Source organism: Seriola lalandi, unplaced genomic scaffold, assembly GCF_002814215.2.
Source record: "Seriola lalandi dorsalis isolate HSWRI2012SDOR001 ecotype SW California unplaced genomic scaffold, Sedor1 jcf7180002054285, whole genome shotgun sequence".
Lineage (NCBI taxonomy): Eukaryota > Metazoa > Chordata > Actinopteri > Carangiformes > Carangidae > Seriola > Seriola lalandi.
Genome location: NW_019524838.1, coordinates 1,119,432 through 1,136,788, shown reverse-complemented (window position 1 = coordinate 1,136,788; position 17,357 = coordinate 1,119,432). Strand labels below are relative to the sequence as shown.

The window sequence follows — 17,357 nt, the reverse complement described above, 5'->3', positions numbered from 1 at the left end:
CTCTGACATGGCCCAAAAGCAGAAGCAAGATATTTCTATTTCAGCCACAGTTATCTCAGGGGGGGGGGGGGGGGGGGGGGGGGCGTCTTCCCGTGGATTTTGCTGTTACACTTCAGCAGTGTAGTGATGCGCATCTTGAACCAAAACTCGCCTCCCTGATTGTCCCATAGTTTTGCGTTTGGAAACTAAGAACATTGAGAGGGAAAAACTAAAAAACTAGGGAAAAAAATGATTCCGTCTCATCAGTCCTGTTTTCAGTGACGTCCTCTGTGGAGCTGTCCGCGGGAGTGTAGTGCTGTGACGAAACTATTTTAACTAAATGACGGTGAAGTGTGTGTATTTCTTTGTATCAGTGTTGCTGCTGAACTCCAGCACAAAAACTGCAGGTTTCCTTATGTTATTGAGTCCACATCTAGTCAAAAGCTCAACGTGCGCGGAATTGCAAGAATTTGTCACCGGATCCTACTTTTTCAGTTCAAACTGCTGATAACTGTCATGTAAAATTGAGAAGGTTAAGTTTAACACAAACTGAAGCAAGCATCGTCTGCTCTGTGTCGGAGCAACCGAGCGGACAGCAGTGTGCACTCGGGATTTTATGTTTAATTAGCATAAAAGATCTGCTGGAGAGCAGCAGGACTGTGCGTCACAGCCAGAGATAGGAGGGGGGAGGGGGACACCTATGGGAGTCAACAAACTGCAGTGTGTATTCCTTCCACGACCGACAAAAAGCGGTCCGGTTGATGTGAAATGATGACTTAGCTTCACAGCGTTACAGGTGACTGGAGACAGCTGGAAGCGTCTGGGAGCCGGAGGGGTGCAGAGCAGACGGACCTAAAACAGCGAGCGCGCTGGTGAAGCCGGCACTGCGAGCTGCAGGTGAATCCCCCAACCTGTGAGTGCTGTCCGGGACCAGCACGTCACCTGAATGACGGGATATGAGACAATGAAGCATCTAGGGACGACGGGGATAAAACGGGTCCAAGTCACGAAAGTGGAAATCCGCGTGCGATGACGGACGGCGCAAGGGACGGAGAAGAGGTAACGCAGAGGAAAGTTATCTAGCTCATTAGTAGGGCTCCCGGTGCTGGATAAGAAAAGGGAAAGAGAAGAAAAGACAGAACAAATGTGCCAAGCGTGCTTAATTCTATAAACAAATCGAGTGGGGGAAGCCGACTTCATTTTTCATAAGATTTGACCCAGAAAGGGAGAAAATCATGGAGCCGGAGAGGACCACAGAGGGACAAGGCACTAATTTGGCACAATCTGCCGCCTCCAAACTGTCCCAGATGAGTGAAAGAACTAAACAACTGGTAATCCAAGACCCAGAGCGACAGAAGCGGATTATTCTAGTAATAGTCTGTATTGCACTTTTGTTAGACAACATGCTTTACATGGTAATTGTGCCAATCATACCCGATTACCTTGAAGAGCTACAGAACGCAGCGGATAAAGCCCAAGAGGCTATACTGCCCACCAACTCCACTAACAGCACCATCCATAAAGCAACCAAGGGGAACTTCGACCTACAGATAGGTGTTCTTTTTGCCTCCAAGGCCATCCTGCAGCTCCTGGTGAACCCGCTCAGTGGCACGTTTATAGACAGGGTCGGGTATGATATCCCGCTCTTCATCGGACTCAATGTCATGTTTCTCTCCACTCTTACATTTGCCTTCGCTGAGAACTACGCGACCCTGTTCCTGGCGCGCAGCATGCAGGGCCTCGGCTCGGCTTTCGCGGACACTTCAGGGATCGCCCTGATCGCAGACAAGTACTCAGAGGAGAAAGAGAGGAGCAAGGCGCTGGGTATTGCCTTGGCCTTCATCTCTTTTGGAAGTCTTGTGGCGCCCCCATTTGGAGGGGTCCTCTATGAGTTCGCAGGGAAGCGTGTGCCCTTCCTGATTCTGGCCTGTATCTGTCTCGCTGATGGTATATTGTGTCTGACTGTGCTGAAACCCTTCTCAAACCGAGAGAGAGAAAACATGCCAGTGGGAACCCCCATATATAAACTGATGATTGATCCTTACATAGCTGTAGTTGCTGGTGCTCTGACTATTTGTAACATCCCCCTCGCCTTCCTTGAGCCCACTATCGCCAACTGGATGGAGGAAAACATGCATTCCAGCCAGTGGGAAATCGGCATGACATGGTTCCCTGCATTCTTCCCCCATGTTTTAGGTGTATATCTCACTGTCAAATTGGCAGCCAAGTACCCTCATCTCCAGTGGTTTTACGGGGCTATAGGCATGGTGTTCATAGGCGCGAGCTCCTGCACAGTGCCAGCCTGTAAAAACTTTGGACAGCTCATGATCCCGCTGTGCGGTATTTGCTTTGGCATCGCCTTCGTGGACACAGCGCTCCTGCCCACACTGGGTTTCCTGGTGGATGTGCGACATGTGTCAGTGTATGGCAGTGTGTACGCCATCGCAGACATCTCTTACTGCGTGGCCTATGCCCTGGGGCCCGTGGTGGCTGGGCAGATAGTGCACGACCTGGGCTTTGTTCAGCTCAACTTAGGCATGGGCCTGGCCAATGTACTTTACGCACCGGCGCTCCTTCTGCTGAAGAACGTGACACAGATGAAGCCTTCTTTCTCCGAGCGAAATATGCTGCTGGAAGACGGTCCAACAGGACTGTATGATACTATTAAGATGGAGGAACGAGAGAAGAAGAGAAAGGGTTTGTGTACAACGATCGACGAGAATGGCACTGAAACCTTTGCGCAACGTACTTATTCAGAGGAATCCTCAGGAGGAGACTATGCGTAAAAGACCTTTGACTGAGTGTGAAACTATCAAAGTGCCCATGTAGAGTTGTGTGCATCCCGTCTGATCAATTGCTTAACACGATTAGGATTGTGTAACAACCTCAATTATTTACTGCTTCTGGTGACAGTCCCTCCGGATATTGTCAAATCAAGTAGCTTCAAGCTTTTGCAGTAGAAAGGCGCTCGCTGGCGTTTGTTCATCTTCAAGTGAGAGTATTGTGAAAGATTTGTTGAGATAAATGTCTATTCATTAACAGTATTTATCACAGTATCAGAAGCCGACTCATATCGTATTCAGGGACTATGTGTAAATGTATTTTAACAAAAAAAAAAGAAGAACAATTATAATGTATGCGTCTTTTAATGTAATCTGTGTTCCTTTCGCCAGAGCTGTGCTGCTAAACTCAATATGCAATACTGTGTGTCACACTGCAGTTTTAGAGAGAAAAATGAGATGGAAATGAAATCTTGTTATTTGTTTGTTTATTTTGGATGATGTACTTCTGGAATGCATAGCCTCGGTGTATGATCTGCGACTGTACATACATGTATATTCATGTACATAATTAAATCAATATTATGTGAATGATACTGTTGATGGAAATGATTTATTTAGGCAATAAATCTAATTATTTATTGCGGTATATGGCAATTTCATTTTCCTCTGCAGATGAAGGATTCTACACTAACAAAACGACCAGTATAATATGATCATACTTAATAAATATGGTTACATTTATAAAAAGTAAGTTTTCCACGTATAAATGATTTTATTTTGTCTTTGAACATATTAAAACGATCTAAAATTAAACTCCTGAAGGCCTGCATTGTGAATCCTATTAGTAAGCAGCCGAAAGTGAATATATAATAATATAAAGTAATTTCTCCGAATTAAAAACACATTTGGAACAAAACATAACAGTTATTTCGTGTAGGTTCCTGAGGTTGATATTATGTGTAAAATAAACACTTTATCAAAGCATTTACGCCTCTCCAAAATGCAAATCTTTGCATTCAATGTTAAATAAACATTGCCAAAAGAATCATTCAGGTGCAGTGAGGTGGAAGCAATGAATGCGCCCAAATTGGTCGACGAAAAGTGTTGAAAAGTCAGAAAGCCAGAGGAACAAATCCATGCAAAAAGAAATGCATCCTAATCGTTCTTCGACACAGCATGTGAGCATCCGAGGCGTTCAGTCGGTGTCTAAATAAGGTGGGGTGAAGATGTGAAGTGCCAAATAAACTTCTCGGCGAATAGCAGGACTTCTGGGAGGAGCCTGGCTGCCAGGAGGGTGAGGTACCATTTCAGCATCTCTCCTGAGCCAGCGAGGGAGTTGTGCACTTGCCATTGCTGGGGACTGAAACATGCTTAAAATGATTAAGGACAGAAGTCGCGCAATTTAAAAGAAATTCGGCCAGAAATGGATTCAAGATGATGGAGAGAGCTAAACTTCTTCCTTGACGCCCAGGACGAGTGGGATTGTTGCTTTTTTTCAGGCTGGTGAGTAAAACATTTTTTTTAATTTGATGGATTATTTCAATTTGGTAAATTTAGTTAGTTTAGTAGTATTAGTTGTGGCAGCATGTCAACATCAAATGCGCAATTCTGAACATCATGCAGTATGTGAAAATCCCTCAGTGCCCATTCTTCTTTTTCTTTTTTTTACATTTGTCTTAAATATTCCAACAAGAGTGAAACGTTTAAAGACAGCAGCTCTCAGTTTGTTACAGTGACAGTCAGTTATTTTCACTTGCCAGAACTTCATGTACTGATATGATTTTATTTGTGGACACAGAAGTCTGCCTCATGAATCAACCTGCTTGACTGCCCCTCTGCACCGCCAGCATGCCAGTCCTGGACCGAGAGCCCTCCAAAGATTTAGGGGGCGGAGATGTAAATATCTTATATCTGATTTATATGGATACAGAATTCAATTCACTGGACCATGCATTAGAGAAATCCTGTTTTACAATCAATTACAATTGTAAAACAACAAATTAAAGTAAAGAATATTAACAAGAGTAAGACATAAAAGTGGCTTTTTATTTCAAAACCCAGGAAGGATTAATTGATGTATGAGATTTTATAAGAACAACTGATGTATGCTATTTTGACATAATGATTGATTATGATTGATTAATTGATGTTTCTCTTATTCTATGTGTCTTTTTGTTCAGAAGTTGTTGTTGTTGTTGTCTCAATCCAAAAGTACAATCATTTATCTACAGTATTTTCTGGGTAAAGTGATGGAATGCATGTGTCAGAGGACACTCAGAAGTTTTAAGCTGATGTGTAGTATTAGAGTTTGCTGAGTGTTTTTATCCCCCACGCTGTTCAGGGTCTGCCGAAGCTGCCGCTCCCCACCCTGAAAGAAACACTGGACACGTACCTGAGGTGCATGAAGCACCTGCTCACAGAGGAACAGTTTAATAAGACCCAAAATATGGTGAAGCAGTTTGGAGCCCCTGGAGGAGTGGGGGAACTACTACAGAGCAAACTCGTGGAGAGGAGGGAAAACAAGGCAAACTGGGTAAATAAAATGGTCTGGTCAAAATTCACATAATATTGAAGTGTGCAAGCAATTTCAAAATACCAAAAGAAATTGTTTTCAACTAGCAACACTATGATAGATTGAAACCTCCAGGTGATTATTCCACACGTGCTTTTATTTTAAAGTTCTAACAAACTCTTCTGTAAATAACACTGTAGTAAGAATAAACAGTTTTCAAGGGCCAAGCAGTGATTTTTTTGTACATAAATAATTTATATACACAATTGAAAAGTTTGAGTTATAGATGAAAAAAACTTCCTTTTGTGTGACCATAAATCACATTATAGTTCTGTTTTACACCAGTGTTCACAAACAGTAAACAAACCTTTTACACCACTGGAAAACATTTACAGAATTATAGAGCCTCTTTGTGCTGGATGTAGAGCTCTCCCTTTACTCACCATTAGATTATTATTCCTATTGAATTTGACCTTTAAGTGAATCCCTCTGTTTCCTGCTGTAGGTGTATGACTACTGGCTGAATGACATGTACCTGAACAACAGACTGGCTCTGCCCGTCAACTCCAGTCCTGCGATGGTCTTCCCACAGCAGAACTTCAGGGCTCCCATCGACTCTTTAAGGCATGGGACGCTGCACAACGAGACAAATGAGTCATAAGAAAAACCTCAGTGTCGCGCAATAAGACAGGAAGAACAGATATATTGTCATCCAGTCGTTGAAGTGATCTTTCGTTCAGCATTGTCCCTCGTTACACCCCCCCCTTAAAACAGACACTGTAAAAGAACAAGCTGTAACTGCCATGCATTGTAAAAATCAAAAAGTTTCGCACTTTACAGGAAACCATTGATTACTACAGCATGACGACTTGATAAATGATAGTGAACTGTATCAATTACTCAGACACGGACCAGCTTTGATCGATTATAGAAACCTGAACACTTCCTTGCTACACACTGACAGATAGGGTCATTACCAGAACACCCTGAGGGCTGAGAGGCCACACCAGGCCACTGGTGGCAAGGTTAATAGACGAGGAAGTCTGTGGTTTGGTTAAGTGGCATTGATCTGGGACTGGCTCCTTAACCACATGATTTACATAGAGCATTTATGCTGTTAAGTGTGACCCAGCAGCTACAAAATAAATCAAGAATTAGGCCAAGTGCAGAGATTTAATACTATGAGAAGGAGTGACCAACTGCAAGTGTGTGTATGTTGTTGTGTGTTGTGTATCTAATAATGCAATATTTTTCTTTCCTAGGTTTGCTGCACATTTAATTTCTGGAGTTTTGGAGTACAAAACTCTTCTTGATGCGTAAGTAAATTCACAGGGAGAGCACAAATAGTTGACAGTATGTGCAAAAAAAGGTGTAACAACTGTGTGTGTTCATCCGTGTGTCTGTGTGTGTAGACGTGCCCTGCCTATGGACTATGCCCGGGGCCAGCTGGCTGGAACCCCTATGTGTATGGAGCAGTACTATCGCCTCTTCACTTCCTACCGCCTACCGGGGCCTGAGAGGGACACACTAGTGGCCCAGGAGAGCAGCGTGATGCCAGAACCAGAACACATCATTGTGGCTTGCAAAAACCAGGTCAGACAAAGAGGGATGGAGAGATGTTTAGTTGTCGTGGAGATGGATCAGTTTAGATGTGAGCTCAGCAATGACAGAAGTGGACCTCTCATCTGTGTTGGCTTATAAATTGAGCCAAGTTAAGTTAATAGTTCATTCTTGACATTGAAAATATTAGTTTGACCAAACAATCCCGACTCAACGTTAATTTGCTATATTTTTTTTTCCAGAAGTTTCAACCATATGATACACAGTCTTCATCAGAAGGTCAGGATTTGTGAGGATCTAAAATGAACTTTCATGTATATAAGCTAACACAGAGGAGAAGTCCTGACATTGCTGAGCAGATTACCTCCCAATAGACACAGAGCAGAGAACAATGTTTACAGTGACAGTTTCACATATTTACAGTGAGAATTAGACAATACATCTGTGTCTCTGTCACAGCAGAACATATGGATCACTCACTTGTGTCTGACGGTAAACAGGCTCCGCAGGCACAATGATAACTTATCTCCCGATGAGTAATTAACATCCCAGCACACCGGCAAGTCCTATGCATTGAGTTAATTATCTATAACATTTGCACATCAGCCTGTAGCCATCAGCTCTGTAACCCCACAGAGGTTCTATCACTTTTATCAGAAGAATCAAAGCTGCTCAAGTATTAAAACAATTAAAGATGCTACTACCACCAATTAGAGATGATGGATCAACTTTGTCATTGCACCTTATTTGCAATAGTTTGTAAATATAAGGACAACAACCACAACTTCAGATTCATCTAGATTTAGTTAAGCATTCATATTACACTCACTTATTTTGCCCTCATTCTCAGAGGTCATAATAAAGCTGTACTCACCAAGTTGGTTGCTGGTTTTGGAAACACATCAACGTGGCTGCAACCGAGTCTGATGGGACAAGAAAACAGAGGAGTTAGAAAATCGTACAGGTTTTAAAGAAATCCTCAGGTTTCAACGAATTTATTTGGAAGAGAAAACAAAGGCAAACACTGACATTTTCACACAAACTGTCTGTTGTAAACATCCGACATCCAACTGACTGGCTAAACCTTTCCGTGCATGTAAAGTTTTCCAGTGCAAAGAGGGATTATAACCAACATTTCAGGTGCACTCACTTCATCTAGTCCAAATAAAGTGGTTTGGATAATCTGTGTGAGCTGTTGGCCAGTCATCAGACTGGTGTCTTATCATGCATTCATTTCTTTGACTGTGCACATCGAATCAGATATATTAGATTGGATTACACTGATAAGATGGATTAATATTAAAGAAAAAAACCTGAAGGACCAGTGCACTGAAACATTTTGTGTCCAATCTGAACCTCCGTCCAGTTCTTTGTGTTGGACGTGGTGATCAACTTCCGCCGACTGAATGAAAGAGATCTGTTGACTCAGCTGGAGAAGATTGCCAAGATGGCTGCCAGTGAAGAGGAACAGCTCCCACCTATAGGTCTTCTCACTTCAGATGGACGGACAGAGTGGGCAGAATCTCGCAGTGTGCTAATGAGAGGTACATTTTGAATGGAGGTTCTAGACTTTCTGATAAAAACCCTCTAGAATCAAGTGGATCTCAGCGTGTGTCCAAGTCAGTTTGTCCCACCAAATTGACTTCTTTCTTTCTTTCTTTTAAACTATTATGCTTTAGAGTCTACTAACAGGGACTCTTTGGACATGATCGAGCGTTGTCTGTGCATTGTATGTCTGGATGACACCAGTGGTCCTGAGCTCAGTGACACCACACGCGCCATGTTGATGCTGCACGGAGGAGGAGTGGCCAAGAATGGTGGCAACCGCTGGTACGACAAGCCCATGCAGGTCAGTGAGTTATCAAGTCAAACCACTTTAATGTTTATTTCTTAAGGATAAAATGATTTAATGGTGGATGATGTACAATAGGATCAATTTACCTCTTTAATTACCAAGAAACATGACAGACATAACTGATGAAAGAATTCAGCTTTATCTCTCACAGTGCCAGTGGACGTAATAAGCCGATCCCATGCTAAATTAGGATTCAACATTTAAAGAAATTCTGATGGAGAGTGGATGTTCCCACTGGATTACAGGCCCTTAGCTGGAGAAATGTCATTAGCATGAACTTTGGTGGAATAGTTTTGATAAAGAATTCAGATTGCTTGAATTAAATATATGATTAACATCCACTACCTGGAGAGTTGGAGGCTTCCTCTCTAAATAATTTCTACACTGAAGGGTGTAAAGTACGAATGAAATGTGAAGGAGGGAACATTAATTAAACTGGACCTGCAAATTAACTGAATCTTAGATAATGTAGCACTGAAGTTTGAATCAACTCAACTGAAGATAGCATGACTGTGTCAGTTTGTCGTAGGAGCTGGCGGCTGCTGTGGAGTCGTATGTGAGCACTCGCCGTTTGAAGGAATCGTCCTCGTGCAGTGCACAGAGTATCTACTGAAATACATGTAAGAAATTAAATGCAATTGGATATTGGAAAAGCAAAATGTGTGCGTGCATGCGTGTGTGTGTGTGTGTGATATTTGATGACATAAGCTTAGAAAAAAAAAGCAAAATTATATTATATTCCCATTTGACATCAGGATTGGCAGCCCATCAAAGCTGGTCAGAGCTGCAAGTGTGAGCGAGCTGCCTGCACCACGCAGACTCCGCTGGAAATGCACTCCAGAGATTCACAAGCTCCTCGCCTCCTCTGCTGACAAACTCCAGAGGTCTGGGTTTACTGTGCCTTCTGTACAATCAAACAAATGAATTAATGCTTTCAAATCATAGCAGGATTTATTCTTATCTGCTCAGGCTGGTGAGAAATCTGGACATGAATGTCCACAAATTCTACGATTATGGGAAGGAGTTCATCAAGAAGCAGAAAATGAGTCCAGACGCCTATATCCAGGTTGCTCTTCAGTTGGCCTACTACCGGTAAGACCAAGCTAAATGTTACAGGACAGATTCTCATATGTCACATTAACCTGGGCCTCCAACCTACAAGGCCTTCTCTTTACTCTAGATGTCATGGTAGACCGGTGTCAACCTATGAGAGTGCTTCCATACGACGTTTTCAGGAAGGCAGAGTGGACAACATCCGCTCTGCCACACCCGAAGCCCTGGCCTTTGTCAAAGCAATGACTGATGGGATGCTCAGCACAAGCGTAAGATGTTTTATCGTGGATGCTACAGCCTTTCTGTCCATGTAAAATGAATGCTGCTGCAGAGTAAAAAATCAGTTTGAATAATGAATTGAAACTGTCAGTTTTGTTTGCTTTAAATAGTGTGATTCAATCTTTTACTTCAGTCTGTGTTGATGTCCTTTACAATGAAAAACTATGCTTAGTGTAAGTAAAGGAGATTTAATAGCCTGGTATTGATTCTCAGTTGTTTACTTCTCCAGGACACAGAAAAGATGGAGATGTTACATGGTGCCATTACAGCACAGACAAAGTATACTATTCTGGTAACTCCCTCGTCCACTGATATACAGTATTACAATGTTTACTTTGCTTATCAAAGAAAATACATTAACATGCTTACATGCATTTTGTTTTTCAGGCTATTACAGGGATGGCAATAGACAATCACCTACTAGGACTTCGTGAAATTGCACGTGAACTGAAGATAGAGAAGCCAGGGATATTTAAAGACGACGCCTATCTCATCAGTAATCAGTTCATTCTCTCTACAAGTCAGGTATCTGATTTTAAAACATTAAACTGAAATTATACTTAATAATAGATGTATTAGAGCAGCACCACTTCTACACATGAAGTTCTGTTTACTTGACACAAGGACTATGTCTCAGCCTGTGAAAGCAGTACTATAGTCCTCTGAAAGGTGCTTTCTAAACTCTGAAAAGATATCCCAGATAAAGTTTTCTCAGCTTGTGCCGACACTTGGGACTTAAACGTTTTAACAGAGAAAAAGTCTTTGCAACAAAACTGAAGGAGTAAGGTTTGAAATAAGTGGGCACTGACAAGCCAAGGACAAAGACACTAATTAGGTGAATTATTTCATTTTCGGAGCTTGACCAATACTAGAGACTAAAAGCCTCATACTCAATTTTGATCATTCTTTTCTTTTTCTTGTGCGAAGTGCAGTACTAAAGTCCCAGAGGAGGCCTGTTATTAGCACTATAGCACATACTTGTCCTATTTCTACTGTATAGTGTTTCTATATTGTGCTACTAAAGGGATGTTTTTAATAAGATGCCACTTTTAGTCAATTTAGGTTTAATTTATCAAACTGACAGTTATCAAAATTTGCAACACACATCTTAATAGTCTTATCTAAACATTTCCAACTGCAGCAGTATTTGAGTAAAAGAGTAAAACTGTACAGTACTGATTCTGCATTCCCTCTTCCCTCAGGTCCCGACTACCGTTGAGATGTTCTGCTGCTACGGACCCGTGGTTCCAAATGGATATGGAGCGTGCTACAATCCTCAGTCAGACCACATTATCTTCTCTGTGTCCAGTTTCCACGAGAGCCCACAGACATGTTCAGCAGAATTAGTCAAGTGTCTGGTGCAGGGACTCCTGGACATGAGGGATCTGTGCAATAAATGCAACTGCGGCTCCAATCCAGCCGAGCAAAGAAAGGCTAAGACACTGGAGACGCACACACAAACGGAAACAAACTGGCAAAATAAAACCCCTCAGAGATCGTCTGACTTGACCAGGAATCAGCAAACACTGCCACAGGTTATGGTGAAGACGCCAGACCAAACTAAAGTGGAGGCTCAAACCCAGACTTCATTCACAGGAAGAGGCACAAGCTTTGAAGACCGGAAGTAAATCATAGCAATCTGTCAGTGCCAGTGAAAATAGTGGTGGTGTGATTTTAAATGTATGTTTTTGTGCTGCAATAATGTAATTTCTCTCAGTCTCATTCACAAAATATACACTGTAACTGTGATACAAAATGTTATGTAAAGCTGTTGTGTTGTATGTTGTAAAATGTTTCAAGTGCTGATGATCATCTAACCTACTATATTCTTAGAGAATATTAGAGGAGTTTGGTTATTATAGATGACATTTTCAGCTGTGGTCAAAAAAAAAAAATCCAATATACAACAGGAATTGAAATGTCTGTCAAAATAGCTAATGTATGTAGATACAAATTCAATACAAGTCTAAATTGAGATGAATCAGCCAAAGAAAGGAGTAAATTTATTGTTGGATGACATCCAGTGCTACAGTTAAGGTTGGTGGGAAATGAGCAAATGTTCTCCCTTCCCCATGTCTGCATCCTTTCGTCCATGAAGCCTGTCAGTCAGTTTGACAGGGCAAGAGTAGTCTCAGATATGTGACACATGGCTGATTGTCTCAGGTGTCACTTTGCAAAATCGCATGCTGCTATCTAATGATTTTCTGAAGATTATGGTACATTGTGAAACTACAGTCTTCTATGCAATTTCCATGTAATTGTCTTCATTAATTGTTGTCTATTGCACCAACAATACATATGGTACTAAAAAGTATCCTTTTATAAAATCATTGGACAGTTCACACAGTTCTCTGTTGGGACTGACACTGTGTTTGTTGGATCTAATAAACAGAGAGCAACTGACTATGATTTTCAAGGGATACTTTTTAGTTTATCAAAGAATGTTAAGTATGAGCAACTGTGTATTTGTACATTTATGAGCAGAATATCAATTAAGTTATTTATTTTTGTATGATATAGTGTTATAGGATGTAAATGTACGTTTAAAAAGTAAGTATATGAAACTTACTAAACAGAGGTGATCACTGTGTTTACTGTCAAATTGTATTTATAGAGTATAGTTGAAGATTAAAACATAGAAACCAAAATAAAGTGAAAACTTCTGTTCATTTCAGTAACATGTTTGGGTTTTAACAAATCTCTGATTATGCTAAGTATGGAAAACATCAGTTTACACATTAACCCACTTAGTGCATTACAGCTGCTGAAGCAGCAGATCATACCAGTGTTTATGGACCAATTATGGAATCAGGATACCGCTATTTGATTTTTTTTTTTTTTTTTTTAAATCACCCCATGACCCATTTTTATCAAGCTTTTCACTTCATACGACTTTTTATCTCAAATATACTTTTTTATTTTACAGACAATGCACTTTGATCAACATGAATGTACCAGTATTATTGTCCTGTGGTGGAATTACAGTAGGCAATGATAATGATTATTATTATTATTAGTAGTAGTAGTAGTAGACTACTCATTGTAGCTCATAATTACAGCTATCAAACATTGAATAGGCTGTTGAACAATTAACAAATGTAAACTTTCACAAGAAACAGGAAGCATGTTGCCATGGATTCAGATTTTTAAAAAACAATATTTGTTTACATTTTTGAAAAATTAAGTATGCCGAATTCACTATTTCCAGTTCCTGTTTGCTATCTATCATTATATGTACTGACAACTATCAGTGGATTACTGTGATACTGAAGAAAACATAAAACGTGATGATTCTCGGGCCAGTTCTCCAGTTATAAGGAGCATCAGAGAGGATGACATCGGGAAGTGTAACTCACACACTAACTAACTAACTAACTAACTAACTAACTAACTAACTAACTAACTAACTAACATCTCGTTGTTTTCAGCATGTCCCTTTCACCTCACACAGTATTTTAGCCTCATGTCTCTCCTTCCACACACTGGCCTGATACAAGAACCAGCCCAAACTAAATAACCGTCCAGTTAAGGAAAAAGTAGCCTGTTTGATAACACTCTCCGAATTGTTAAAACTTATGATGAGTAAAGTTTGTTTGTTTTAACGAGTGAAGGAAATGGGATTCCTGGATACTAGCTGGACAGTAAGCCGTGTGTGTGTGTTGTGAGTTCCCCATGGTAACAACAAACAATGCCGTCGAGCGCGCAGGTGACAATTTGCTACGGACCGTATGAATCCAGCGGAGTTGTACAACACAGGACCTTCCGCCTGCAGGGTCTCCGAGGTACGTTTCTTTTTCCCACCCGAGTCCCATTAGAACACCTGCAAGTCGACTGCTTCCCTCAGCTTTCAGGTGAGGTGAGGCTAAACACTGACCGTCCAATATGTCTGCAGCCGCACTGACTGTGCGCGGGCACCAGTGCATCTTGAAAGAAACGAAGGAGTGGAACAAGGTGGAGCTCGTGGTCAACGGGGAGCTCGTCTTCACCTGTCATATAAAGCAGCTGGAGTTCGGTGAGTTTGGTTTCCTTTACGGAAAGCGAAGAGTATAAATGTTACCTAATGACGATCACTGTGTGATGTTACAGTCTGGCAACCTGTTGTGCTTTCTCCCCTGAAGGCGGAGATGGAAAACTGGACCCTGTTTGCAAGGAGGCTGTTGCTGCTGTGGAGAATGCTAAAGTTAACAGAGCCTGACATTTGAATGAAGACATATAAAACATGATATACCACATTGTCAGTTGGTGATGGTAATTTGCTTAATTGCAGATTTGTACTTGTGGGCCAGTCTTTGGGGGGGGGGGGGGGGGGGATTTATGTTAACACATTTATTGTCTTAGTTTATATTTGGACTGACTTGAAACATATTCTTAAATTGTTTATGTAATTACCACAGGGACACAGAAAACCTGGAAACAGGTAATAAAATTCACCATTGATTTGTGGGTCCATGGGAAAATAATGAATCAGCCATGTGAAGTCCACCCTGTGCACTGTGCCCTGTTTACTTAAAGGGGAGCTGCAGAGAGTATGATTCACAGAAGATGATAGGTGAGATATCAATGGGGGCTAAACATTAAATATTTGCCCCTAATGGATTGGTTCATCTATAAGTATTGCTCCTATGTATTTATTTCATTAAACCATACACATTTGTTTTTTCACAAATAAAATATCCAGCGTTACATACAACTAAACATGACGACCAAAGCACGTTATTGATCTTAAAGATATTTTATTGTATGTGTCATTATTCCTAGTGTTAGTACAACCTCATCAAGCTGTGCGTATGTTTCAGTACCCAAACAGATATGTGGACGTATTTTTCTTCTATTAATTAAGTACAATACATAAACCTATAAAGTCATTTAATATGGAAGCTGATGTTTGTGCATGGCTTATGGTTAAATCTTCAGCTGTAAGTGGAAAAGGAAAGCTACAGTACAGTTAAACAAGAGGCATAATTTTACGGAGCATTACAAAGCAGAGAAGTAACTAATATCAATTCTGTTAAATACCTGGGGATTTTAATTTGACAACCAAGCGTCAATATTGCTCTCAAAGCATCCAAGGCTTTGCTGTGTTTATGTGTGTGTGTGTGTGTGTGTGTGCATCCCTCAGCCTCTGAAGAGGAAGCCGAGCCTTATGTCCTAAGTAGAAAACATGGCTGCAAGTCTCTATGCCAGCTGGCTCATGTCTCCTGGTGAAGTGAGGTGTGACAACAAACCCTCTTTCATTTACAGCTAAGGTAGCCCACGTAAATACAGGCAGAAAACCTACTGCTGTGTTTAATTTGAGAACAGTCTTCATATCGGTGATATGTGATATACATTCAGTGCTTAAGTACAACGGTCAGTGTTTTGTGTGCATCTGGTCATCATTTACAAAAATCAATACAATGTGAATCAATACTATAAATTTACAATAGTATTCTGCATAAAAGCAATGGAGCTATCTACAGTACTAAAGCTATTGCATAAAACAGTGATTGTCACAAATTTGAATTTTGGTGTGTGAATGTTATTGGAGGTACTGTTATTACTTCACCACTTATCTACAGTAGGTGCTCAAGTGAAAATTCTGTGATGGAGTGATTACATTTAATGTTTGTAGAATAATTTTGCAAGTAACCTTTATTTTGAAATCACGGTGTTGGAGGTTTAGCACCCTGTAGAGGCTGAAATGTGTCTAGTTCCCTTTAGACAACACTCTATAAACACACACTGTACTGTACCAAAACGACCATAAAGGCCCTTTGCTGAATAGTGTTGGTTGAATAAAGTGCAGATTGTTGCAGTAAAGCTGGGATCAGCCTACATGTGGAGGTTTTCCTTCTCCAAATTCAGGGAATAAAGATAAAGGTTGACAGAGGGTGATTTTGGGATATATAAATAAAAATGACATGATTTGATTTGACATGGGGCATGGCCAGGGAATAGCAATGAATACTGGCCACAACAATTTGCTGCTCTGTCCCATGCATTACATTAGTGCATTACAGTGAAAGACAACTGATTCTGCATATAGGACATATCATAGAAAGACTTGCATGTAGTAGTAGTGGTAGTAGTATTTTTTGTCATCTTCCACCTACTTTAATAACATCTTCAGTGTCCTCCATGACGCCTCTGACACCACAGCTGTTGCAGGTCATGAAGGTCTGCAAGCTACAGTATGACTGGTTGGGATTCAACATGTCGGAACAAAATCATGATCTCTTAATCTGTTGCGGTGACCATCTCTACAGACGTAAATATTGTGTAGACTGATTCAAGCATAAATCAGCTAGTGCTGCAGACTAATCTTTCACATAAGGTTATCAGGGGTTAGAATGACGCTTACTAAGACTATGCTTCAGATTGTCACAAATCTATAAGAGTTGTAAAACTGTGCCATGTGAAGACTTCATAGAATAAATAGACTATGGTGGTCGGAGATGAAACTGCACCTCCAGCCTGGTTCTCATTTCAGATCTCCATTACAAGTCCTTCCCCTGGAAGGCGCTCAGGTTGAAAACAGTGTCCATGAACCTCCTCAGCTCATTCAGGTGGGTGGACTTGTTCCCTGTCGCAGGCGCGGCTGCAGGGTCCCGTCCCACATACCTGGAAGAAACACAGACGGTTTATCGCCAGTGACAAGAGTTCAAATCCTTTACCAGACTCTCTGAACAGATTGTTCCAGTTTCGCCTCATGAGTGAATCCAGCGAGAGCCTTACCAGATGGGTTTCCTGTTGGCCATCACTGTGAGGAAACGTGGCCGGACGTAATCGTAGTAACCCATGTTTTTGTGCTCCTCCTGACACCAGACCAGCTCCGCGTTGGCATATTTCTCCGCCTCCGCTCTGACCAGGTCAAATGGGAACGGAGCGATCTAAGGGGGAAGGTGAAGAATAAGTAGAAGGAGAAATTACAAAATTGCATTGCTCCCATTTCAAAATCCAGAGTGCATGACACGCTCAGACAGAGGAGAGGGAATAAACACCTGTTCAAGTCTGATGATGGCGACATCTTTCTCCAGGGTTTGCTGTTTCCTCTCTTTAGCCAGTTCATAGTAGACTTTGCCAGTGCAGAAGATCACCCTCTTCACTTGCCCTGGGTTTTGACTCGCAGGACCCTGATCAGGAATCAGCCTCTTGAATTTAGTGCCTGCAGACAGGGGATATGGTATGTTTGCTACAGCTGTACACCAACATTTATGACACATTCCTATGTCACATTTCACAGAGATGATGTAAAACTTCACCTTTGGCGAGGTCATCAAAACTGGACCTTGCATCCGGGTGCCTCAGCAGAGATTTTGGAGTGAAAATAATCAGCTGTGGAAAAAAAAAAAAAAAA

The 17,357-nt window shown here is 41.3% G+C and overlaps 4 protein-coding genes across 5 annotated transcripts in view; 3 read left to right on the top strand and 1 right to left on the bottom strand.

The window, feature by feature from the left end:
* The first annotated feature begins 129 nt into the window (after positions 1 to 129).
* LOC111654637 (putative vesicular acetylcholine transporter-A) lies at positions 130 to 3,355 on the top strand. The gene has a single exon (XM_023405723.2). It carries the CDS (start codon positions 1,215 to 1,217, stop codon positions 2,763 to 2,765), a length of 1,551 nt encoding a protein of 516 aa, XP_023261491.1. The 5' UTR covers positions 130 to 1,214; the 3' UTR covers positions 2,766 to 3,355.
* Positions 3,356 to 4,035: 680 nt separating this feature from the next.
* Positions 4,036 to 12,690, top strand: chata (choline O-acetyltransferase a). Its single transcript, XM_023405719.2, has 15 exons — positions 4,036 to 4,265; positions 4,561 to 4,658; positions 5,104 to 5,295; positions 5,780 to 5,898; positions 6,537 to 6,590; positions 6,687 to 6,867; positions 8,201 to 8,378; positions 8,514 to 8,683; positions 9,209 to 9,309; positions 9,445 to 9,573; positions 9,659 to 9,781; positions 9,870 to 10,011; positions 10,251 to 10,313; positions 10,409 to 10,546; positions 11,224 to 12,690. Exons 2-15 carry the CDS (start codon positions 4,611 to 4,613, stop codon positions 11,647 to 11,649), a joined length of 2,064 nt encoding a protein of 687 aa, XP_023261487.1. The 5' UTR covers positions 4,036 to 4,265; positions 4,561 to 4,610; the 3' UTR covers positions 11,650 to 12,690.
* A 137-nt stretch (positions 12,691 to 12,827) lies between these two features.
* On the top strand, positions 12,828 to 14,299 carry cunh10orf53 (chromosome unknown C10orf53 homolog). The gene is made up of 3 exons (XM_023405800.2): positions 12,828 to 13,803; positions 13,914 to 14,033; positions 14,140 to 14,299. The coding sequence occupies exons 1-3, from the start codon at positions 13,710 to 13,712 to the stop codon at positions 14,214 to 14,216; spliced, it is 291 nt and encodes a 96-aa protein (XP_023261568.1). The 5' UTR covers positions 12,828 to 13,709; the 3' UTR covers positions 14,217 to 14,299.
* Positions 14,300 to 14,734: 435 nt separating this feature from the next.
* ogdhl (oxoglutarate dehydrogenase L) overlaps positions 14,735 to 17,357 on the bottom strand; it is a 17,879-nt gene continuing 15,256 nt past the window's right edge. For both annotated transcript variants that reach the window (XM_087173859.1, XM_023405799.2), the window contains exons 20-23: positions 17,263 to 17,335; positions 17,002 to 17,165; positions 16,736 to 16,890; positions 14,735 to 16,621 (exon numbers count right to left, since the gene is read on the bottom strand). In XM_087173859.1, coding sequence (XP_087029985.1) covers positions 16,498 to 16,621; positions 16,736 to 16,890; positions 17,002 to 17,165; positions 17,263 to 17,335 — 516 coding nt within the window. In that variant the 3' untranslated portion in view covers positions 14,735 to 16,497. The remainder of the gene's footprint in view (positions 16,622 to 16,735; positions 16,891 to 17,001; positions 17,166 to 17,262; positions 17,336 to 17,357) is intronic.

Excerpts from the sequence above, each read along its gene's own strand:
- LOC111654637 (XM_023405723.2), top strand. The coding sequence starts at position 1,215 with ATGGAGCCGGAGAGGACCACAGAGGGACAAGGCACTAATTTGGCACAA.
- chata (XM_023405719.2), top strand. The coding sequence starts at position 4,611 with ATGCCAGTCCTGGACCGAGAGCCCTCCAAAGATTTAGGGGGCGGAGAT. Across the intron at positions 4,659-5,103 it reads AAGATTTAGGGGGCGGAGAT|GGTCTGCCGAAGCTGCCGCT; the intron begins GTAAATATCTTA and ends CACGCTGTTCAG. Across the intron at positions 9,574-9,658 it reads TCTGCTGACAAACTCCAGAG|GCTGGTGAGAAATCTGGACA; the intron begins GTCTGGGTTTAC and ends TTATCTGCTCAG.
- cunh10orf53 (XM_023405800.2), top strand. The coding sequence starts at position 13,710 with ATGCCGTCGAGCGCGCAGGTGACAATTTGCTACGGACCGTATGAATCC. Across the intron at positions 13,804-13,913 it reads CCGCCTGCAGGGTCTCCGAG|CCGCACTGACTGTGCGCGGG; the intron begins GTACGTTTCTTT and ends ATATGTCTGCAG. Across the intron at positions 14,034-14,139 it reads TATAAAGCAGCTGGAGTTCG|GCGGAGATGGAAAACTGGAC; the intron begins GTGAGTTTGGTT and ends TCTCCCCTGAAG.